Source organism: Vidua chalybeata, chromosome 5 (genome assembly GCF_026979565.1).
Source record: "Vidua chalybeata isolate OUT-0048 chromosome 5, bVidCha1 merged haplotype, whole genome shotgun sequence".
Classification (NCBI taxonomy): Eukaryota; Metazoa; Chordata; class Aves; order Passeriformes; family Viduidae; genus Vidua; species Vidua chalybeata.
The window spans coordinates 33,447,243-33,467,620 of NC_071534.1; the positions used below are offsets into that span (position 1 = coordinate 33,447,243).

Genomic DNA, 20,378 nt, shown 5'->3' on the forward strand with positions numbered 1-20,378 from the left:
CAGTTTCCTTTTTGACTATGTTAGAAGAAGTGGAAGTACAGTGTACATGTTGCTTTACATACTGCACAGCAAGAGCTACAAAACATACTGCAGCAGATCAGGCAAGAACAATAGTCTCCTATCACCAAAACATAGGAATTAGGTTTGCTACTGAGAGACAGGGAACACACCACCACTGTTAGCCTGATGTACCAGTAACATTGATGTGGACTGGGAATTGACAAGCATTTCTCATCAAGAGTCTCAATCCGAAGACCCTAAGGGGAGAGGAAGAATTACTGAAAATTAGTTTGGGTTTGCCTGACTCACTAGTACACTAATACTAATAAAACTAATACTAATGAATATAGTATTAGTTTATGATACTAATGAAATTTCATTAGTATATGATACTAATGAAATCAACAGAAACTTGAAAGGAAACTTTATTGTACTAACTTGTCTGGTTTTTTACCTGCTTTTTGGACAACAGTGACTAAGCCTGAATGAAAGTCCACTTATTCTGGAGAATCACAAGTTCTAAAACTTTCTGAAAAGGTCTTTAAAACTGTTGCTCTTTCTTCTATTGTCTTTTCAATTATCAATGGATATATAATTTTCATATTTACTCTGTGCTCTAATCTCTAAGCCATACATTCAGTTCCCAGAGGCCAGTAAGACTTTTTATATATATGGAAAGAAATATAGGGTTTTTGGTACTTGGATCATATAGTAATTCAGAGATGGAATCCCAAAAGCATCTGCTCTTTAGGTTAGATTAACCATTCCTGAATGCTAAAGATTCCCTTTCAATATAGAATCACAAAGGAGTACTGTCAAAGAACAGCATGAATCATTGTGCTGTACATTTCTTGGGAAATCAACACGTATCTTGCAAAGAGGATACTGGATTGAAATATCAATTTCCCAAATCTATTAGGAAACAACAGCCTCTTTCTAGGACAGTTTTTTCTATCACCAAGAAAACAGTCTGAGTTGAAAGGAGAATTAAATTCAAAATCCTCCTGGAAGGAAACCATCACTGTTCAGGAGAACCCAGGATTTTAAGTGTTAGTTAAAAGAGATATTTTCCTTAACAGATATGAGTAATACAAATACTGTGTGGCCCCCTATTATAGATTTCCAATAAATAAAGTTGCTTATGAATCTTTGGTTTCAATTAAGGTTGGTTTCTTTACAATTCAATTCAGGATCAATGTGCAGGTTACATGATTCAGGTCTGAAAAGTTGAAACAGCAACAGTCTGAAGAAGGATAACACTTGTCAAGTGTACATTGTATTCCACCTATCCCTTAAATCAGGTTTCTGCATATACAAACAGACATCCCTTACCTGACACTCATTTGTTTATAGCTGAATATTTTCTGAAATTAATGCACAGTACCTAGAAAGATTTCCAATGCTGAAGACCTTAGGAACTTCCATATTTTTAATGCAAGGAACAGAACAGTAGGTCTGTCTTACAGTCTCTTTTGCACATTAACTGTCCACTCATTAAGCTACCTAGTTAGCTTGCCCTCCAGCTGTGGAAGGCTTTTCAGGGACAACCAGATCATAAAACCAATTTCCTTTCTGCGTGACACCTTAAGATGTGACAATAAAACAGCTATTTAGAAGAGCAATGTTTTATACTGGGAGAACAATGTTTCACAACTAGCCTGGTAAATGTATTTAACATCTGCTCTGAGTTATAATGAAAACAATACGGTGTACCTCTGACATTAATGAAAAGTACTTCATTGAGACAGAAAAGACAGAGTTACTGAGAGATGGTCTTAAAATCAAGGCTGTTCAAGTGTCCCAACTCCCTCCTTATGCTTCTTCTTTTCAGGATAAGGGCTAATGTAAAGAAATAATCCTCAATAATCACAGATGTGACCTTCTTTGTTTTGTGCCACTCTACCAGTAAGTGAATGATACTATCACAAAGCTATTTCAATATTATTGAAACATCCAGTATAAATTGGACAGCTAATGAGTAGTCTGATACACGAATTTTTTTGCATTTGCACCTTGGAAAACAATTCTTATGCCAAAGAAGGTGCTGCTGATCCAGAAGCAAAAAGTGCACTCTCCTGTGAGTAATTAGGGTAGTCTATGACTTTATTAATCAGAAAGCTTCCACCTACCCACGTGCCTGATTTGCAGAAGCTGTGTTCTGCCAAATTATGCAAAGCAACAGCTAGCAGCTTTTGTGCTCAAAACTCTTTCTCACTCACAGTCAACAGTCAAGTTCAAGAAACAGTTTTGAAATAACTCAGGACTTTTAAGATGAAAATCTACCACTTACTTAATCTGTGCCACTTATATTCCTGATATATTATAATTTCTAGACCATGTCTCATATTCTTCAACATAGTAGACTGCCATGCTGCTGAAATACTGGCTTTTTTGATAGGAAATACTTAGGCAAAACATACTGCGTTTTGGCATGAATATTTGAGCTCGGGCTGTGCTAAGTTGGTAATGTAAAGCTGTCTGCTTTGAATTTCTTAGGATGCAATGGAGAGACACTAAAAACATACAAAAGAGGTAGGAAGTTGTTATGTAGCAAGAAAAGGAAAGAAGAAAAGGGAGTGTCATACATTAATATATTAATGAATGCAATAAATATAATACACAAAATTCTCACTGTGGCTATGCTGTTTTGAGCCATTCTTCTGGCAAGGCTGTCACTTTTGTTGTGGGGAATTAAAGGAATTACTAGAGCAGCAGACTGCACAGATAAAATGGAGAGTTTATAAAGCAGGAAAGCTTAGGCAGCAACTCATTACAAATCCACTCACACTACAAGAATGTACCTCTGAAAAGACTCCTGCCATATGCTCTCTCCACACTGCCAGAAAGTGTGGATGAAGAATTCAATAAATTTATAGCAAAATGCTTTCTAGTATGGCAACAACTATTGGGCATTCTGGAACAGGAAACCATAGTACCAGATGAATTACAGGACTCAAAATCTGCATCACAGATGCGTCCTTAAAATAATACTGAAATGTAATACATCACAGAAATAGTAAGCACAGGCAGTGTCCTGAAGATTCAGGGGCCAGATCATCAAGTTATCGCACATACCTCATTTCCTTCATCCTTCAGCAAACAACTGCGCAGAGCAAAAAAAGTCAGTTTCCTAGTCAGTCCTTTATCGCTAAAAGCCAAGCAAGCTTCTAAGTCTCTAACTGCAGTAGCAGTAAGTAGCCTCACTCACAGCTTGGATTTAGCACTGTTAAACCTGACAAATTGTGTCTAGATAGTCATGCTGCAGGTTGGTAGCCCAAGCACCAGCTCAGTCTTATGCAAGTAGCCTCACTCACAGCTTGGATTTAGCACTGTTAAACCTGACAAATTGTGTCTAGATAGTCATGCTGCAGGTTGGTAGCCCAAGCACCAGCTCAGTCTTATGCTTACTGATGTTGGAAGAAAATTTCAGATAATTGCTTTAGCCTCAGTACAGTACAGCTCAGCCATACCCTCAGCAAGGCCTCAGAAGTATCTTGCGTAAATTGTGTAAATTTGCCAAGCTGCTTTCTTCACCGCTTCCCTGGAAGAGATCTACACGAGGATGGTGCATGACACATTATATTATTAATGTGTAAGAAGAGTAAGCACAAATGGCTGATGCGGGGTATTAAAGTACAAACAATCTGATGCTAATTATCCATCAACACTAAAACAAGGAGATGACACTGGCCACAATTATCCCAGAGCACTGAAAGGGCCCAGTAAGGACAGTTTGGATAATCCCAATACAATGTGATGTGTGATGCTGCCACAAAAAAAAAAAAATCCACAGCACCTGCTGCACCCACATTGTTAGTATATATTACCATGCCATGATTTTTAGCACATTCTAAGAATAAAAGCTAGTGAAAATTATTTTCAGAGCTATGATAATTATACTCTGAACTTGCTCATCCATTTTACTCATTTCCTCTTCATTTTATTTAAGCTTGTCATGAAATGAAGTAAAATTTAATGAAAGAGCTTACATTTACTGAAATTCTATCTAGCAATATATTTACCATGGTATTACAGCAAATTATAACAAAAAAGTGAGAGGAGCCACAAGAAGACAGCAAGGACTGAAGAACCTGAAGAACTGTAAATTCTGAAGAAATTCTGAAGTGATTCAGTTTTATCAAGTGTCAGAAAGAAGTATGAAATTAAATCCAGTTCACACATAATACACCATTGGATTAAAGACAGTCTGTCATCCTAAACTATAAAAGGTTTTGCTGGCTAGTAGCAAAACTTCAGAAACTTTTTCATGCATTGTTTGGTATTTCATGTCACTCCTTGCTTCTGAGGACTATGACATGCAGCAGAAAAATTCTTAAACACTCACTGTAATTATAATTTATTTTTCCTCCATCTGACTGCATTCTTAATTATTCCTCTTGTGAATTAAGCACATACAGCATCAACACAATAAATATCAGCTGCATAGAGAATAATAAAATATGATAAGTGAGAAGCAGGGGTCTACTTTAGCAAAAACCTCCAGAAGTATCAGCTTTTAGGTGAGCTATGCAAGTTTGGTGATTTGTACTCAAGATTTTCACACTTGTCTGAGGAGGAGTTTTCCAATTCCTTAAAAACTTAAATAAAGCCAGGGTAAAGAATACACAGTAAACAACTGGAAAGAATTTCAGTCAAGACTTTCTTGCTCAAATGTTATTTAGAGAGACTCTCACATCTAAAGCATAACCTTGTCCATCGGGCTGCTTACAATTTAGGTTACATTCATTTGGCAGAAGATCAGAAGAATTTGTTATATTGAAGTGGCTTCAAAATAAGTTTTTTCATCCCACTAGCACTCTATAAAACAGAACATAAAATCTCTAGAAGTTAGCTTTTCCTCATGGAAAAACAACAGTGTTTTTCACCTATCCTTCACACCCAAGTGTGAATTTGACCTTTCTCACATGGTTAAATTGTACACAGAACCTTAAAAAAGCTCTTCTTAACTGCCTAATTTCTCTACTAAGAAACTGTAAAGTAGAAACTGTAAAGTAGAAACTTCACTCAAAAAACATGGAAAAGAGATATAAATAGAAAATGAAGCATTATTTTTCTAAAGTGTGACTAAGATTCATGGACTTATGAGGAAAAAAAAAGGTGACAAAATAAGCTAAAAGTTTTGAAAACCTAAAGTTCCATTTCTCAAAACAGAAATCCATTTTGTTTATAAAGTAATGTATTTTCTGAAAGTGCCTGCATTTCCATGCTTATTCTTAGAATTGAAGGTCAGAAGAGAAACCAGCAATTTTTAAAATATTTTCTAAATGCTTTAAAGCCCTTGTAGTCATAATGCATCCATTACTATGAATACATATCACACCTGTGAAGGCCAAATACTTCCAATATAACAGTTCTATTCCTGTATTCAATTCACTTATTTGAAAATAAAATCAATGCCCAAATCCATTAAAATTAATCCAAGGCTCACTTTCACAATTATTCAATCACAGAATATACTTACAAACTGCAGGGGTCAGTATTATATAAATACACAAGGTTTCTGAAGATTTCAAAGCACATTTAAATGAAATCTCCAAAATAAATATACAATATATAACTGCAAGGAAGGTCCAACTAGTTTAGTTAAGGTTTTGGGGGCCATGGCAAATATTAAAACCAAAGCAGAAAATAATTTGTTATCACTAACTGGCAAGCCACTACTAAAGCACCAGAAGCTTATGTATTCATTTTGTAAGTACTCCAAATATTATATATGCTATTATAATGTACATCTTATAAATTGCCTATAGCAAAATGACAGCCAAGATTAGAGAACAGGAAGCTTCTTGGTTGTATTTGGAAGATATCAGATGACATGTTTAAAGATGCATTAAGTTAGGCAATGCATCAAATTATATTTTCAGACAAAATAAATTTCAAATTATTTTCATCCTACTGTGACATCATAACTGATATATGATGAAATACTAAGAGATAAATGGAAAATTTAAAAAGTAATTACACATCTCAGTGCTAACTGTTTACTGTTTAATTGTTTTGGGGAATCTTAATACATTGCATACATAGTAATACAAGATGGAAAAGACAGATAAAATTACTACTGTGCAATTCAAGTATCTTTATCAGGATCTAATATCTTAGATGCACTCTCTTTCTACCATCACTTTGAGCAATATAAAAAAGCAGCTGCCATGTGACAAGACAAACAAGCTGTAATATCTCCACACTCATACAAACTGGAGGCACTGTCACAGCTCATCTCCTTCAGAGAGATGAGACTGCACTATTCTATTTTAACATATCCATTCCTAAACATGCCCTCTCATCTTCTTCATTTGCCTAAATGCAAACTAAATATTCAGTGCACACTAAATGTTGCCCAGGCTCAACTTCATAACTTAAGACTGCTTTACAGTTCTTTTCTTTTCAATCATCTAAACTGTATCAATGAAATTTTAAGGAGGAAAACATTTATACTTCATCCATATCAATTTTGTCCCTGACTGCATGTGGAAAGGCAGTTGGAAAAGATTAAGATAAATAAGCACTGAGAAATTGAAGTCAAATGGGAACAGTGTTGTATTGTGTTTTTATATCTCTGTAACAGTTCTGTAATGGTTTGCCCCTTCACCCCTCATTTTCTCCCAATGGTTTCACCCCGAGCTTTCCCACCTTTCCCTCAATGCCAATCTCCCTGAAAATGCTCAGTCATTCCTCTGTCCCCTCCCTAGCACCCTGTCCATCACTCGGCTCCCCATCCCACTCTCCCAGAATCTTCCACCTTGGGCGTCGAGTGAGTGGACAAGGGCCAAGGGTCCCTCCCTTGAACCTCCCCCATTGGTTTATGTATCTGTCTGTCCCTCCGCCTCTCACTCCCCCGAATCCTCGGAGCATGGATTAAAACCTGAGACTGTCTTCTCAGCCTTGAGTCGCCTCCCTTATTACCTCCTCAGACATTGCCTCTCCTCCATACAAGGCAGACAGCGAAGCGCTATGTCTTAGCCACTCCCCGACTCTCCTCAAGACACAGGGGAGTGTACCCTGCTGCTGACTGTGCCTCTGCCGGGCAGGCGAAACCAGGGAGCTTCAGGGTGGACACGGTGGCAGAACAGAAAAGCTTAATACACACTTTTTATCAATTCTAAATTAGAAAATATCAGCTCAAATGAGGCAGACTAGCAGTGGCACAGCTAATAATGAATTTGTATCAACACAGAGGAGGAGCTGACCAGTGGGGAAAAAGCAGAGTATAGCCATGAGGAAAAGAGAACCTTCACAGAAATGTGAAGTACAGAGATGTGTGGTCTTTTTTTTTTTTTTTTCTAGAAGCACAGAGTACATTTACTGACTTAATAATGTTCAAACTGCAATAAATTCCATAAATAAAAATAGAATTTTTTTTTTCCAAGCCACAACACTCCTGGCCCAGCATCTGGGTACATTTCCCAAAATGCACTGGACAACTGAAAGCCATGCGAAATGCACATTTGAAACAACTATCAAATGAAAAATGTTTTTGGAGAAAAGATACTTTGTAAAATATGAAAGACAGTGAACAGCACTGAACGCCACAATAAACCTATGAATGATTCATTCAAACCAAAAACACCCTAGAGAATATGTATATAATCCACACAAACCTTCTTTGATGTCCAAGAATGAGAAAACCACACAGAACTGAAAGGTCAGTCTCTGCCTTGGCAATGCCCATGGCCACTAAAAAATCCTTTCCCTCTCTCTCCTTTAATAAGGGCAACCAAAAACCTGTTTGAATTGGGTGTCCTAAGATGACATCGAAGGAATGACAAGATACTGCTACTAATGATACACAGTCCACATGCAATTACTAAACAGCAAACAATGGCTGAAACAATCTATATTTTTCATACCCTTAAAAAACAGAATGCAAGTCTCCAGGGGGAGACATGAAAAATGTCATGAATGCCTGTTATAAAATCAGTTATCTAGTAAATAATGATCAGGGGACTCAGTAAATCAGGGCTACAGAACAGCAGAAGTTTCTGCCAAGTAACTCCCACTTCTGTAGAACTGTTTGCAGGTTATCAGCTTTCATTAAAAAAATATGATCCAAGTCTTGATAGGATGCACACGTCTTTAAAAAACATGAAAGTAGTTGTGTCCACACTGAGGCACCTGATAACCTGAACAAGTTGCCTGGACTTTGGAATAAATTTGTTTCATCTCTTTCATTTCAACTCCAGATTCCTGGTCCCTGTAACTCCAGATCTCAATTTCTGTCACTCCAAAAAAAGGTCAAGAATTGACTCTTTGTTGCAAATCAAACAGCCATCCTTTCTTTAGTTTACCTTTCCCACTGGCTTTGGGTCTGAAAATTTTATGACATTGAACAAAATCACTGCACTGATCTGCAGTCTTGAATGGGGCAAAGTGGAAGGTGACTGAAGACAAAAGGGAGATTGAGGTCTACCCTGACAAGGTAATTCACTTAAAGAACAGTTCTTTAGTGCAAACCTGAAAAGGTTAGCTAACAATTTAGTTGCAAAATCCATCTTTCCATATACTCATACAAAGCAGATTCTGCACAACGTTGCCAAGGCAACACAATGGAAACTGAAGTCTGGGGACCACATCATGCTGCTTGGAGATCACATTAATAAACTCTTTGATTGTCTCAGAAGTAGTCCACTGAGTATTCATCTGAGTACACTTGCTCATGATTCGTATTTTTTACACTGAATTCAATGACACATTTGTATCAGTCCTCATAAAAGCTCTGTATAGCCATTATTAAACCACTACATATAATTACCTAATAGCAGTATGTCCTAATAAAAATATTACCAACATAGCATTTGTATGTTTTAGAGGTAAGACACAGATAAAGAAGAATTTTAAAAGGCATAGAGTACATTATTAATTATATTACAGAACTTGGAGAATTCCTAACAGAAAATTTTATCACACTGTCTCAGAATATCCAATACAATGTGCATATAATCTTCTTTGTCAGCAGCCATAATGTATCAAGCACCATTTGATTTTTGTCCTAATACCTGCTGCAGATACCTACTCCTTACTGGATATGGCAGCCTATTTCTATGAAAACATAAAATGTACACAATTGTTTCATAGTTTTGCCTGCTAGTGAGCTGATACTCAGGAAATAGTAGGTAACTCCAATTTGAACCTACTATACTTGCACACTCTGTAACTTTCATTTCCATAGTACTCAACTAAAGTTCTATGGAAACATGTCTCTTGACAGAGAATTTATGCAAGTCATATTTTATCACTGAATTTTCAGCTTCAGTTCTTTTTCATCTGAATTTTCCTCTACATCCTCAAAGGCAGTCTCAAAACGTTTTTATTTAAAAACATCAAGAGAAAAAAAAAACTCTTTATATCCTATACTTATTATGAAGAAATGAAAATCTAACTTACCATTTTCTCAAAATGTCAGAAGTGATATGGCAGTTTCATTTTTTAGCTAACATGAAAACAGCTGAAGATGTTTAACACAAACTTTCAGAGTCTTCTGCTTCCACAGCTCAACCTCCTGGCTGTTTCCCTTTTTTTTTCCCCTAGAACTCAAAGCTAGCTCTAAAATCAAGGTAAACCAAACTCACATTTGTTTGTTGAGGCCCCTCCCTCAGAATGAGGGCAGTCACACAGCAGATACAACCCAAACGCTGTTTAGGCTACTTCAAACAAATTTGGCAAGGCTCCTTGTAATTTAACTACCTGCAATACTAAAACAGAGCAATTACACAACATAACTACACAGACAGAGAGAAAACAAGGTCCAAAATGTGCATTCCAGCTCCCATTCAGAAAAAAAAATCACAAAATATATGTAAATAAGACCAGAAAAATTATTGGCAAGGCTCCTTGTAATTTAACTACCTGCAATACTAAAACAGAGCAATTACACAACATAATTATTTAGAATAATTATATAGAATAATTACAACAGACAGAGAGAATTTAAATATATGTATATATGTAAAAATATATGTAAATAAGACCAGAAAAATTATCTCTCTGAAAAAAAAACATCTTTTTTTTGACACTGAATTTAAGGCTTACAGGATATCTTGGGGCAGGATACTCTTCTTTCTCTATTTAATGTCTGCAAAACTGGAATAACTGTACTTACTTCACAGGGGTGTCAAAAGTATTAATTGCTTTTGTTTGTACAACGACTTTGAAGATGAAAATTGCTATCGAAGTGCTAAGTGTCAATTTGTATAAATAAGCAAAAACTTAACACCTGCACCAAGCTGAACAAAACTCTCCTCTCTCCAGGTACAGCTGAGCATAGGATCAGAGGATCAGAAAAAAACATTCTTTCATCCATTGCCATATCTCCAAAGAAAACAGCAAGTTCTTCCCAGTCTTTACTGCCTGAAATCCTCCTTGCCACTCATTGATCCTGTGACTTGTATTTCACAGCTTGTAAGATGTGCTTACTATACTTGTAACACAAACATTAACATTTAAAATGAGTGCTACTGAAGAAGGTGTACTGACACAAATCAGTTTTAAGCAATCAGCTTTTCCAGGTGTAGCCACTTTGAAGTCCCTTAATGAAAGCTTTCTTCTGTTTCAAAGTATTGTTTCAATTCAGTGATTTCAAATACACACTATAAATCTTCCAAGAATAAATGAAAGAAATCCGAGTTTCTTTGTCCATACTAATTTATTTCTAATTACATATATGGCAAAGAGGCCGAGAATTTTGGAGACATCTTACTAAACCTGAAGTACGAAGTGGTTACCACTCCTATTTTATAATACTTTTGTCAGCCTTTCGTTTCCCCCATACTCATTTCCATCTCCAAATGATGACTCAGTCACTTCTCATCTCTACAAAACTCATCTTTTCCTTACCTTTCTCAGTCATTAACAAAGGAATAGAAATTACCCCATTATGCAAGAAATACTGTTTACCCAGATACTTCTCCTCCTCCATCTTCTGCTTTAGTCTCAGCTCAAAGAGCCAACATAACTGCCTAAGATCTACAGTTTTTGGGCAAAATTAAGATGTCTAAATTTCTCAGAGTTTTGCAATGCTCTTGTTTTGGAAGAATGCAGATAAATATCACCTTTGGGAATAAGTACCAATTTGTCAGACTGGCAAAGTCAAAAGCATTTTCACATGCAGACGTAAGTCAAACTTTCAATCTGAGGTATAACAAAACTGCAATTTATAACTTCAGCTGCAATTAAATGGCAAAAAAAGAATAATTCATTTATTAAAAAATACATTTTAAAAACTTGCTAGTTCTACATAAGACAGCTTAACAGTCTCAACTTCCTCCTGATAGAAGTGATTCGGGTTTTTTATTGTGTTTTTAACATGCCACTTTTTTTATTTTGGAGAGAATTCAGAAAATTGTTATTGCTGAATCTGTAGGTCCTTATTCTGTCATCAACCACTAACCTTGCATATTTCTAATGAATTAAACAGCCAGTTATCTATTATGTAAAATATTTCACATTCAGTACATACACCTTTAACCCCATGTACTGAAATCCAATACTGTTTGGTAGAAATGGCTTTTCCAGCACAGAAATCCACTTTCAACATTTTGACAAGTGACAGGTAAGGATGAATGTGACAGAACTGCTTGTTTTTCCACAATTAATGGCATCTATTTTGTATTCTGCTAAAGCAGAGGTGAGTGAAGAGCAGAAGGGAAGACTGCTTTCACCTGCAGCAATGGCTGCTGTGCTCCAGGACCTGGGAGTCCTGGCAGATGACAAGGTAACCATGAGCCCACAGTGCCCATATGGCCGTGAGGGCCAGTAGCACCCTGGGGTGCATAGGGAAAAATGTGACCAGAAGGTTGAGTAAGGTGATCTTCTCCCTCTGCTCAGCCCTAGTGAGGCCACATGTGGAGTCTTGTTCAATTCTCCACAGTTCAAGAAATCAAGGAAAGGGTACAAGTAGCAAGTCCTGACAGGAAACCTGCTCCAGCATAGGCTCCTCTCTCCATGGATCTACAGGTCCTTGCCAGGAGCATAATCCAGTATGGGCCTCCCACAGGGTCAAAACCTCCTCTCAGGCATCCACTTGCTATGGTATGGGTCTTCTTCATGGGCTGCAGGTGAATCTTTGCCTCCCGTGGACCTCCATGGTTTGCAGGGGGCAGCTACTTCACCATGGGCTGCAGAGGAATCTCAACTCCAGCATCTGGAGCACCTCTCCTCCCCCTCCTTCTCCACTGACCTTGGTGTCAGTGAAGTTGTTTATCTCACATGTTCTCACACCACTCTTCTCTGGCTGCAATTACAATTGCGCAGTAACTATTTTTTTCCTCATTTTTGAATATGTTATCACATATTACCATGTTACCACCATTTCTAATTGGCCCAGGCATGACTAGCAGCACATCTATCTTTGGAGCTGTCAGGGATTGACTCTGCCAGACATGAAAGAAGCTTCTGGCAGCTTCTCACAGAAGGCACCCCAGTAGGCCTTTTTGGGCCTTCTTGGGATGCATCCAGTATTTATGCACATTGAAGAAATGTTAGCCAGACTTCTCAGTGATGCCCACTGACAGAACAAGAGGCAACAGGCACAAACTAAAACCAGGATATTCCATCTGAGCCCAAAAAATGTATGTTTACTGTAAGGGCAGTCAAACAATAGCACCGGCTGGCCAAAGTGGCCAGAGAATCCCCATCCATGGAGATACTCAAAACTGGACAGGATCCTGGGCAACACTCTCTCTAACCCTGCTTCAGAAGGGGGACTGAATTAAACGTGCTCAGGATGTCCTCAGTAACCTAATGACTGTAATTCTTACTTCATTATCCCTTAATATTCAGTTCTTTCATAGGAACTGAATTAGTACATTTTTTCCTTCAAACTGAAGGCCTCGCTTTCATTCAACAGCTCACATTTCCACACAAATCACTTGGGTCTTCACTCTAATCAAATTATTAAATGCTCTCAAATAATGTCTTTGAAATGGGGAGGGGAGGGGAAGGGAAGGGAAGGGAAGGGAAGGGAAGGGAAGGGAAGGGAAGGGAAGGGAAGGGAAGGGAAGGGAAGGGAAGGGAAGGGAAGGGAAGGGAAGGGAAGGGAAGGAAGGGAAGGGAAGGGAAGGGAAGGGAAGGGAAGGGAAGGGAAGGGAAGGGAAGGGAAGGGAAGGGAAGGGAAGGGAAGGGAAGGGAAGGGAAGGGAAGGGAAGGGAAGGGAAGGGAAGGGAAGGGAAGGGAAGGGAAGGGAAGGGAAGGGAAGGGAAGGGAAGGGAAGGGAAGGGAAGGGAAGGGAAGGGGCTTTTGTAATACATTTCCACTGTTTAATCAGCAATGTGTGTAAGAAGGAAAATCCAAACTTGATCTTCTAATAGTGAAATTTAAAGATATATGAATCCACAGTTATAAGGAGATACATTTGATGAAGTCTTAATCCAGGATTCAACTAGGATTTTTACGAAGTTACCCATAGATTGGTACTCTAGTTCCTTCATTGCAGTGAAACAAATGGGAAACATTTTAAAATAATCACTAGAAGTTGGATTACATCCATACAGAACAGTATTAAAGAGCAAGGATTCTACTCTATGCAGCAGATTGTTTGTTTTTAATTACACAAATTATACATGGAAAAAACTTAGCTTTAAGCCTGAAGTAGCAAACATTCTGTCACACAACAGTCACACATGCAAACAACATAAAACACACCTGGAAAAATACTGATACAAACTTATTTTTTAAACATGAATACCAGAAAATACCTCCTTTTTTTATATAGCTTTTACATAAGTCATGTTTTTCTAAAAATACCCTGGAGTCACTTTTCAGATCAATTCCGAAAAACATTCTTCCTGCTTGAATTTTTTTTCACATTTATTTACATGTTCATGGCAAGAAAAAATAATTTTACCTTCAGACTCAGGAAACAAGTCTGAAAATACTCTCCTCACCATATTTTACAAAGTGTATTTTAAACCACTCACCAGTTTGCCACCAGTGGTCCAAGACAGGTACCTTGAAGACTCTTTTTGACCATTCTAGCGTGTCCACGTCACAGTGCTCACCAGCTACAAACATCATCCTGAACCTTTAAATAAAAACAAAGTCTGTATCTTGAGCTGGATGTGGAGGGGAAAGGGAGGGGAAAGGGAGGGGAAAGGGAGGGGAAAGGGAGGGGAAAGGGAGGGGGAAGGGAAGGGAAGGGAAGGGAAGGGAAGGGAAGGGAAGGGAAGGGAAGGGAAGGGAAGGGAAGGGAAGGGAAGGGAAGGGAAGGGAAGGGAAGGGAAGGGAAGGGAAGGGAAGGGAAGGGAAGGGAAGGGAAGGGAAGGGAAGGGAAGGGAAGGGAAGGGAAGGGAAGGGAAGGGAAGGGAAGGGAAGGGAGAGGGAAGGGAGAGGGAAGGGAGAGGGAAGGGAAGGGAAGGGAAGGGAAGGGAACACAAGATAATGAATATAATAAATGTCTCTGGCCACTGTCCCAGATCAAGGGAAAAGACAAAGGAGGACTTCAACTTTTTCTCTTTCCTATAAAGTAAGACGTAGAATATTTGCAGCATTAATTTAAGCTACTTAATACTTCATCAAGTAAAATAAACTTTATTTGCTGAATGCAAAGACCTTGGGAGACCAGAGGCAAGCAACTCTCAGTTGAAGTAAAAAATAATTAAATGCTCTGTACACAGAAACTAGGTAGATATCTTCGTTAGCATTGCAATACAATCTGTCACAGCCAGATGCATGTCATGGACATTTTGTTTCACTTTAAGTCTTTCCTCAGCACATTCTGAATGAAGACAACTGATGAACACAGAACTTCACTCTTGTCCTTCAAAAGTGGACACAAACTGCACTGATTTTGTAAAAGCAGTAGATTTGTAGCCACAAAAAGAGAGAATTCTTAGATCTGATCAGTATGACACAAATTTCACTTCAGAGGGATATAATTTAGAAAGACTATGAGTTTCATCTTTCCATGGAAATGAAATCCAGAAAGCAAATTAGACAAACACCAAGAACATATAAGACTTAGGGAAAAGTTAAGATATCTTGTTATCCCCTGAGCCAAAAGCAAAATTCCTCTCTTTTGAATTGCCAGCTTTAATAATCAGATTTAATAATTTGCAGGCTAAAGAACAATTTTATGTTATGAGAAGAAAAATCAGCTCTTTGGTAAACTTAAAGCACAAAACAATCAAAAAGAATATCAGAGTAAAGTGCCATAAGTCTAAGCATAAGAACCATGGAATTATTTTCTCCTCCTAAACAGTATAGCAAAACAAAGGATGGCAATGGCTATGAAATGTCCCACTCAACAATTTTTTTAAAAGCCCACTTAAAACTTCAAAGCATGTCAGTCCACCTGTTACTGCAATCATCTATCCCTGAAATGCAGTTAATTGAGAAGAAAGGTCCTAAAGCATCTCTATTAATTAAATGTCCTCAGCTGTTCTGAAAACCTATATTCCTAACATGAAATTCAGCACAATCAAGCTTTTAGGCCCTATACAGGAGTTCAGCAGAATGGACTTCAAATATCACCTGACATACAGGTGACAGATCAATGTTCCTAATGATCCTGAAGCAATAAATATTGTTCAACACAGCACATACATTTTGGTGTCACCCCAAGCACAGAAGAAACCATCTTAAAGAAACAATCTTAAAACTATTTACTAAAAGCTTAAATGTTCATATGACTAATAATCTGAGCTTCACTTTTCCAAATTAAAAGATTTTGGAACTTTTTTTTTTTTTAAATTCTGGTATGCACAAACCAGTTTGGAGGGGGGAGGGGTATTCTGGCAAAGAAAAACTCTATATGCATGATATTAAATAAGCTTTTTTTTTCCTAAAACTACAGCAATGAAGATTCATTTGCACCTCTAAACATTAACCGGAAATAAAGAATTCTTACTAATTTTTAATGCATGTGGAGACCACATACATATGTTTATATATATACACACACATACATATGTTTATTTTTTAATTATTTATTTAAAGATGCAAAATTTAAAAAAAAAATGTTTTCACATCTTCTGATTTTTCTCCATTGATGTGTTTGCTCATTTCCTTCCCTGAACAGATTTTACCTTGAAAATGAGAATCCAAGCATTGGATATTTTAGTGACAGAGTCACAGAGAGAGACACAGAACACAACTGCAGCTCAGCTCCACAAAGGCTGTTCATGTGCACAATTCAGGACTCCACCAGGAAGGGCCATGTATGATCAATAGCAGCACAGAGCAGAGGGCAGCAGGCGGAACTGCATTACGTACTTCAGTTGTAATAAGTTGAGGGTCTTAATCACATATCCTCTTAGCAGCATTTGTGAAATGTCAATTCTATGAGAAAGTATTCCCTTCTAACAGTTTTGAATTTGCTACTTTAATTTCACATCCTCTTGTTCCTGTATTATGAGACAGATAATGGAAGTTTCTTATCTACTTGAATACTTTATAATGAATAATTAATACTTTATATATCAGATGAACAACCTAGAATCTCTAAATACTCTTGATGTAAAACTGCAGAACATTCTCAACTGACCAAAAGTCGAGCAAGCAAAGTAGACAATGGGACACAAATGGCAAATTACTTGTACGTTAATCTAAACTGCTGAGTTGTTGCCCCATTTCATGCAAAACCATCACTTGTCAATTGTTTGGAAATTAGAACAATCCAATTATAGGATGAAGTGTGATTCCAAATATGGGAAGAGTTAATGGCTTGGTATTATGGAGCTACCTTCTGAAGAGGAGAATGGATTCAAAGAGCTGAACAGAATATTATTAAGTAGATGAAGGTCATAGAATTTGGATGTTACTTGTTCTTCCAACATGACAGGCAGCAATGCTCAGTAGCACTGGATGTTATCAAAAGCTATGTTTTTAGATCTCTATAAATATGTGGTTGAACAGAGCTCTTGACCTACAGTACTAAAAACTAAACATCTGTTTTACCATTAAGCATGAGCTGTGTTTAAGGCAAAGGTGGCATTCTGTGTCAAAAGCAAAGAAATGTCAAAATTTGGCTCCAATAGACACAAGAAATTTAAAGCATACACACTAGAACCTTTGGAAAATTCATATATATAATTTTGTGTCGAGGCCAGCGATGCCACAAACATCAGTTCTTAGCAGAAATTTATTTCACTTACGTCATTTCAAAGAACACAAATTTGTTTATAATTCAATTTACTCATCTAAATCAAATGTCCCCTTGTGTATGGAAGCTGGCATTGCCTACCACCTCCTTTCTTCATCAGTAACTGTCTTTTTTAACATTATTTTTTTAAGTGATATTGACCTTTACCATTTATTTAACAGAACTTTTCAGAAATAAAATGTACCATGGTGGAAACCTCTTTCAGGACTGCATTCCTGGATGCAGTCTCTAAAGTAAGGATCTGTTTTAGTGCATTTAGCAGAAAGACATTTCAAAGTTTCTTCACCATGTAACGAAGAAGAAAGCATCATCAATCAAGTAAATGAACTAAGACTGCTTTCAAACTGAATCAGACAGAAATCACTTTACCTTGAATAGAAAAGTCTATCCAAGTAACACCCAAACCCAAGTATTTCCCTAGAATATCAATTTTAATCACTTGACCTACTAGATATCAAATGCTGCATTAAAGGGTTTAGTAAAGAGACATCGCATCCCAGTGAACTACATGGTCCAAATCTGAGTGAATTATGAAAGAACGAAAGCTGCAGACAAGTGGAGAAGCTCATTTGATATGACTGAATAGGAATGATGAAATACCTCTTTATATCTCTGGCAACAGATACTACAATGAGACTCTTATCTAGAATTCTCATCTGGCCAGAGAATGTGACAACTTAGAAACCAGGTAAGCAGATTTCCTATTGAATGAATACTCTAAAGACAAAGTAATTGCCTAAGAAATGCCAAGGACAGCAATTAAATTTTCTAGAATCTGAATCACATTCTTGTCAATAAATGCCATAGGACAATAGCACATTCATGTCTCAAATGAGCTTCTTTCTTATTTCAAGGAGTAAGGGTTGATGATAGCAGTCAAAACATGGAAGAAAGTAATTCATTACAAGATAAGCTTGTAATGAATACCTCATGAAAAAATCCAGCTTACTAACAATAAATTTTCCTGAGCAATTAAGAATGTGGAGGTCTAATGAAGCTCCCCTTCTCTTTGAACAAGAGTGGTAATAGATGTTCTTGTGACTGAATACTGCCTATACAGTTTGACACAGTCCCTGTTTCATGCTGAGCAAATCATTCAACTTCAAGATTAGATGTGGTCCAAACCCATGTGTTTTTTGTTTTTAAAATGTTTACCATAAGATAGAGAAACTTGGTCTGCAGAAATACTGAACACTCATACATCCAAGTTACTATGAGAAGCATTTCATAAATATAGTGCTAATATCACATTTTAACCATATAATACTACAATCTTTGAAACAGTGGTATTTCAGTGTCTCAGACTAGATATTCCAGACTAACAGAAGACTTTAACCTTAATTTCTCTTTCACTCAACTTACCATCTGCAAAATACAGATAATACCACTCTCACCTCACAGGGGATTTATAAGGATGAACTCAGCCAAGACTTTGAAGCATGCTGATCATATAGTGATAAGCACCTTAAAAGCAGTACAAGACAGCAAATAGCTCTTTGGACACATAATCGCAAACAATAATGAAGTTTGGGGGGAGCAACCAAAACACTGACTAGCTTCTGATTAAACAAACACTAAAGATCCTGTGCCCTTAACAAAATAAGAGGTCACGTGGAAAAACCAGTATGGGATGACATAATCCAAGACTGTATTACAGAGTATAAGCACAGGGGAGTAAAGTAAAAGATGGGAGAGGAATCCTAACTCAGTAAAAGCTTTTAACATTAGAGTCAGACTTTTTAACAGCTTTAATTTCCTCAAAACTATCAGTAGACATTTGCAAGGAGATATGTGTACAACTAAATTTTCAAGAATAGATTAAAATGGCACTCTACAGAGGTGGGCAAAATATACTGTTACTCTTAGTTCATGCAGCCTGGAAAAAACGGCTTCCAGTGTATCCTTACTTCACCTTTTTGGCAAGTACTGCTTTCCCAAGGCTGCCTCAGGGTCCTGCTGACGGATTGCTCTAATTGCAGTTGGTGAAGTAAAGAAGGCAGCTACTTCATTTTCTGCTAGCACACGGAAATAGGCACCAGCATCTGGCGTTCCTACAGGCTTCCCCTATGGAGAGAATAATTTAAAATGTCACAGGATAAAAATACCTCATAATTCCTTGACAGTTCAAGCCTTGAGCACATAATAGTAGTGGTAGCACAGCAACAGAAGTAATTTCAAGTAAGACTTCAAAGGAGGCTTTGTTAAAAATAATAATACCATGACTGTACTCACTTGTAGAAATAAATTCACAAGCTTTGGGAACCATGCCTTACACGAACACAGCACATACTAGTTACTACTTAGAAAATTAGGACAAACAGACATGCAAATGAAAAGACAGACACAAAGATATGTTATTGCACTGGCAGCAGAGAGAGTCATGTCTATATCTACCTGAGATGCAATTTAAAAAACACCCACACTCCCTCTGAACAAGGAGTCTCTGGACACGGTGGCACTGCAGATATACTCCCATGCACAGATAGCTTTTTCTTACCTAAAATTTTTTCTCAAATTTGGAAAGATTCCCACTTAGCTACTTAAACTGACTTTTTGGAACCTTCATGCTACCCCACATGAAGCCTGGAGAGATCCTGAAGGGCGGGCCACTATTCTGTTTTAGTATGCTACCAGACTGTGGTCTGGTTTGGGGTTGGGTCTTTCTTGAGCTAAGGGGCTAATCATTTATGACAAATTGTTCAATGGTAAGTAATCCTAATAAAAATTAATCAAGAATACTTTTTTGTGGTGTCAAAAATATGATAACCAGTCAGCACAGAATCATATAGTCACAATCTTACTGTAAGTGCAATTACCACAGTGCATGAACAGCTCCATACATATTCTGAAATTAGAAGGTGATGTTAATGTAGAATGAGTTTTAGCTCCAAAGGTGTCATCATAACCTTTTCACTAGAAAGGCCACACTTAGAAGATTAACTTTGACAGAGCATGTAAATCGAGAGACACACACTTTTCCTACTGCATCCAGCTGGGCCTGAACGCTGGCAAGAGCACTGGTGAACCATTAATCAGATTCAAAGAACACAGGACAGCCAAAGCTGGGTATGTACCAGTGGTTTTGCAGCTTTATGGTGAGATACTGCTCCTAGTGAGAGGTGTTCTCAAAAAGAGAAGCACCACAAAAGATTTTAAAAATAAGACAAAATAGAATGCACAATTGAAAAGCCATTTTTTAAAAAGCATTAAGCAGGCAGTAAGAAACAAATGGAGAGAAAATACATTTCCAGCCCAAGTAGAA

At 37.4% G+C, this 20,378-nt stretch overlaps 1 protein-coding gene across 6 annotated transcripts in view; it reads right to left on the reverse strand.

The window, feature by feature from the left end:
• ACSS3 (acyl-CoA synthetase short chain family member 3) overlaps nt 1–20,378 on the reverse strand; it is a 106,173-nt gene that overhangs the window by 53,420 nt on the left and 32,375 nt on the right. For all 6 annotated transcript variants that reach the window (XM_053942050.1, XM_053942051.1, XM_053942049.1 and 3 more), the window contains exons 8-9: nt 19,029–19,180; nt 13,935–14,038 (exon numbers count right to left, since the gene is read on the reverse strand). In XM_053942050.1, the coding sequence (XP_053798025.1) occupies nt 13,935–14,038; nt 19,029–19,180 (256 nt within the window). The remainder of the gene's footprint in view (nt 1–13,934; nt 14,039–19,028; nt 19,181–20,378) is intronic.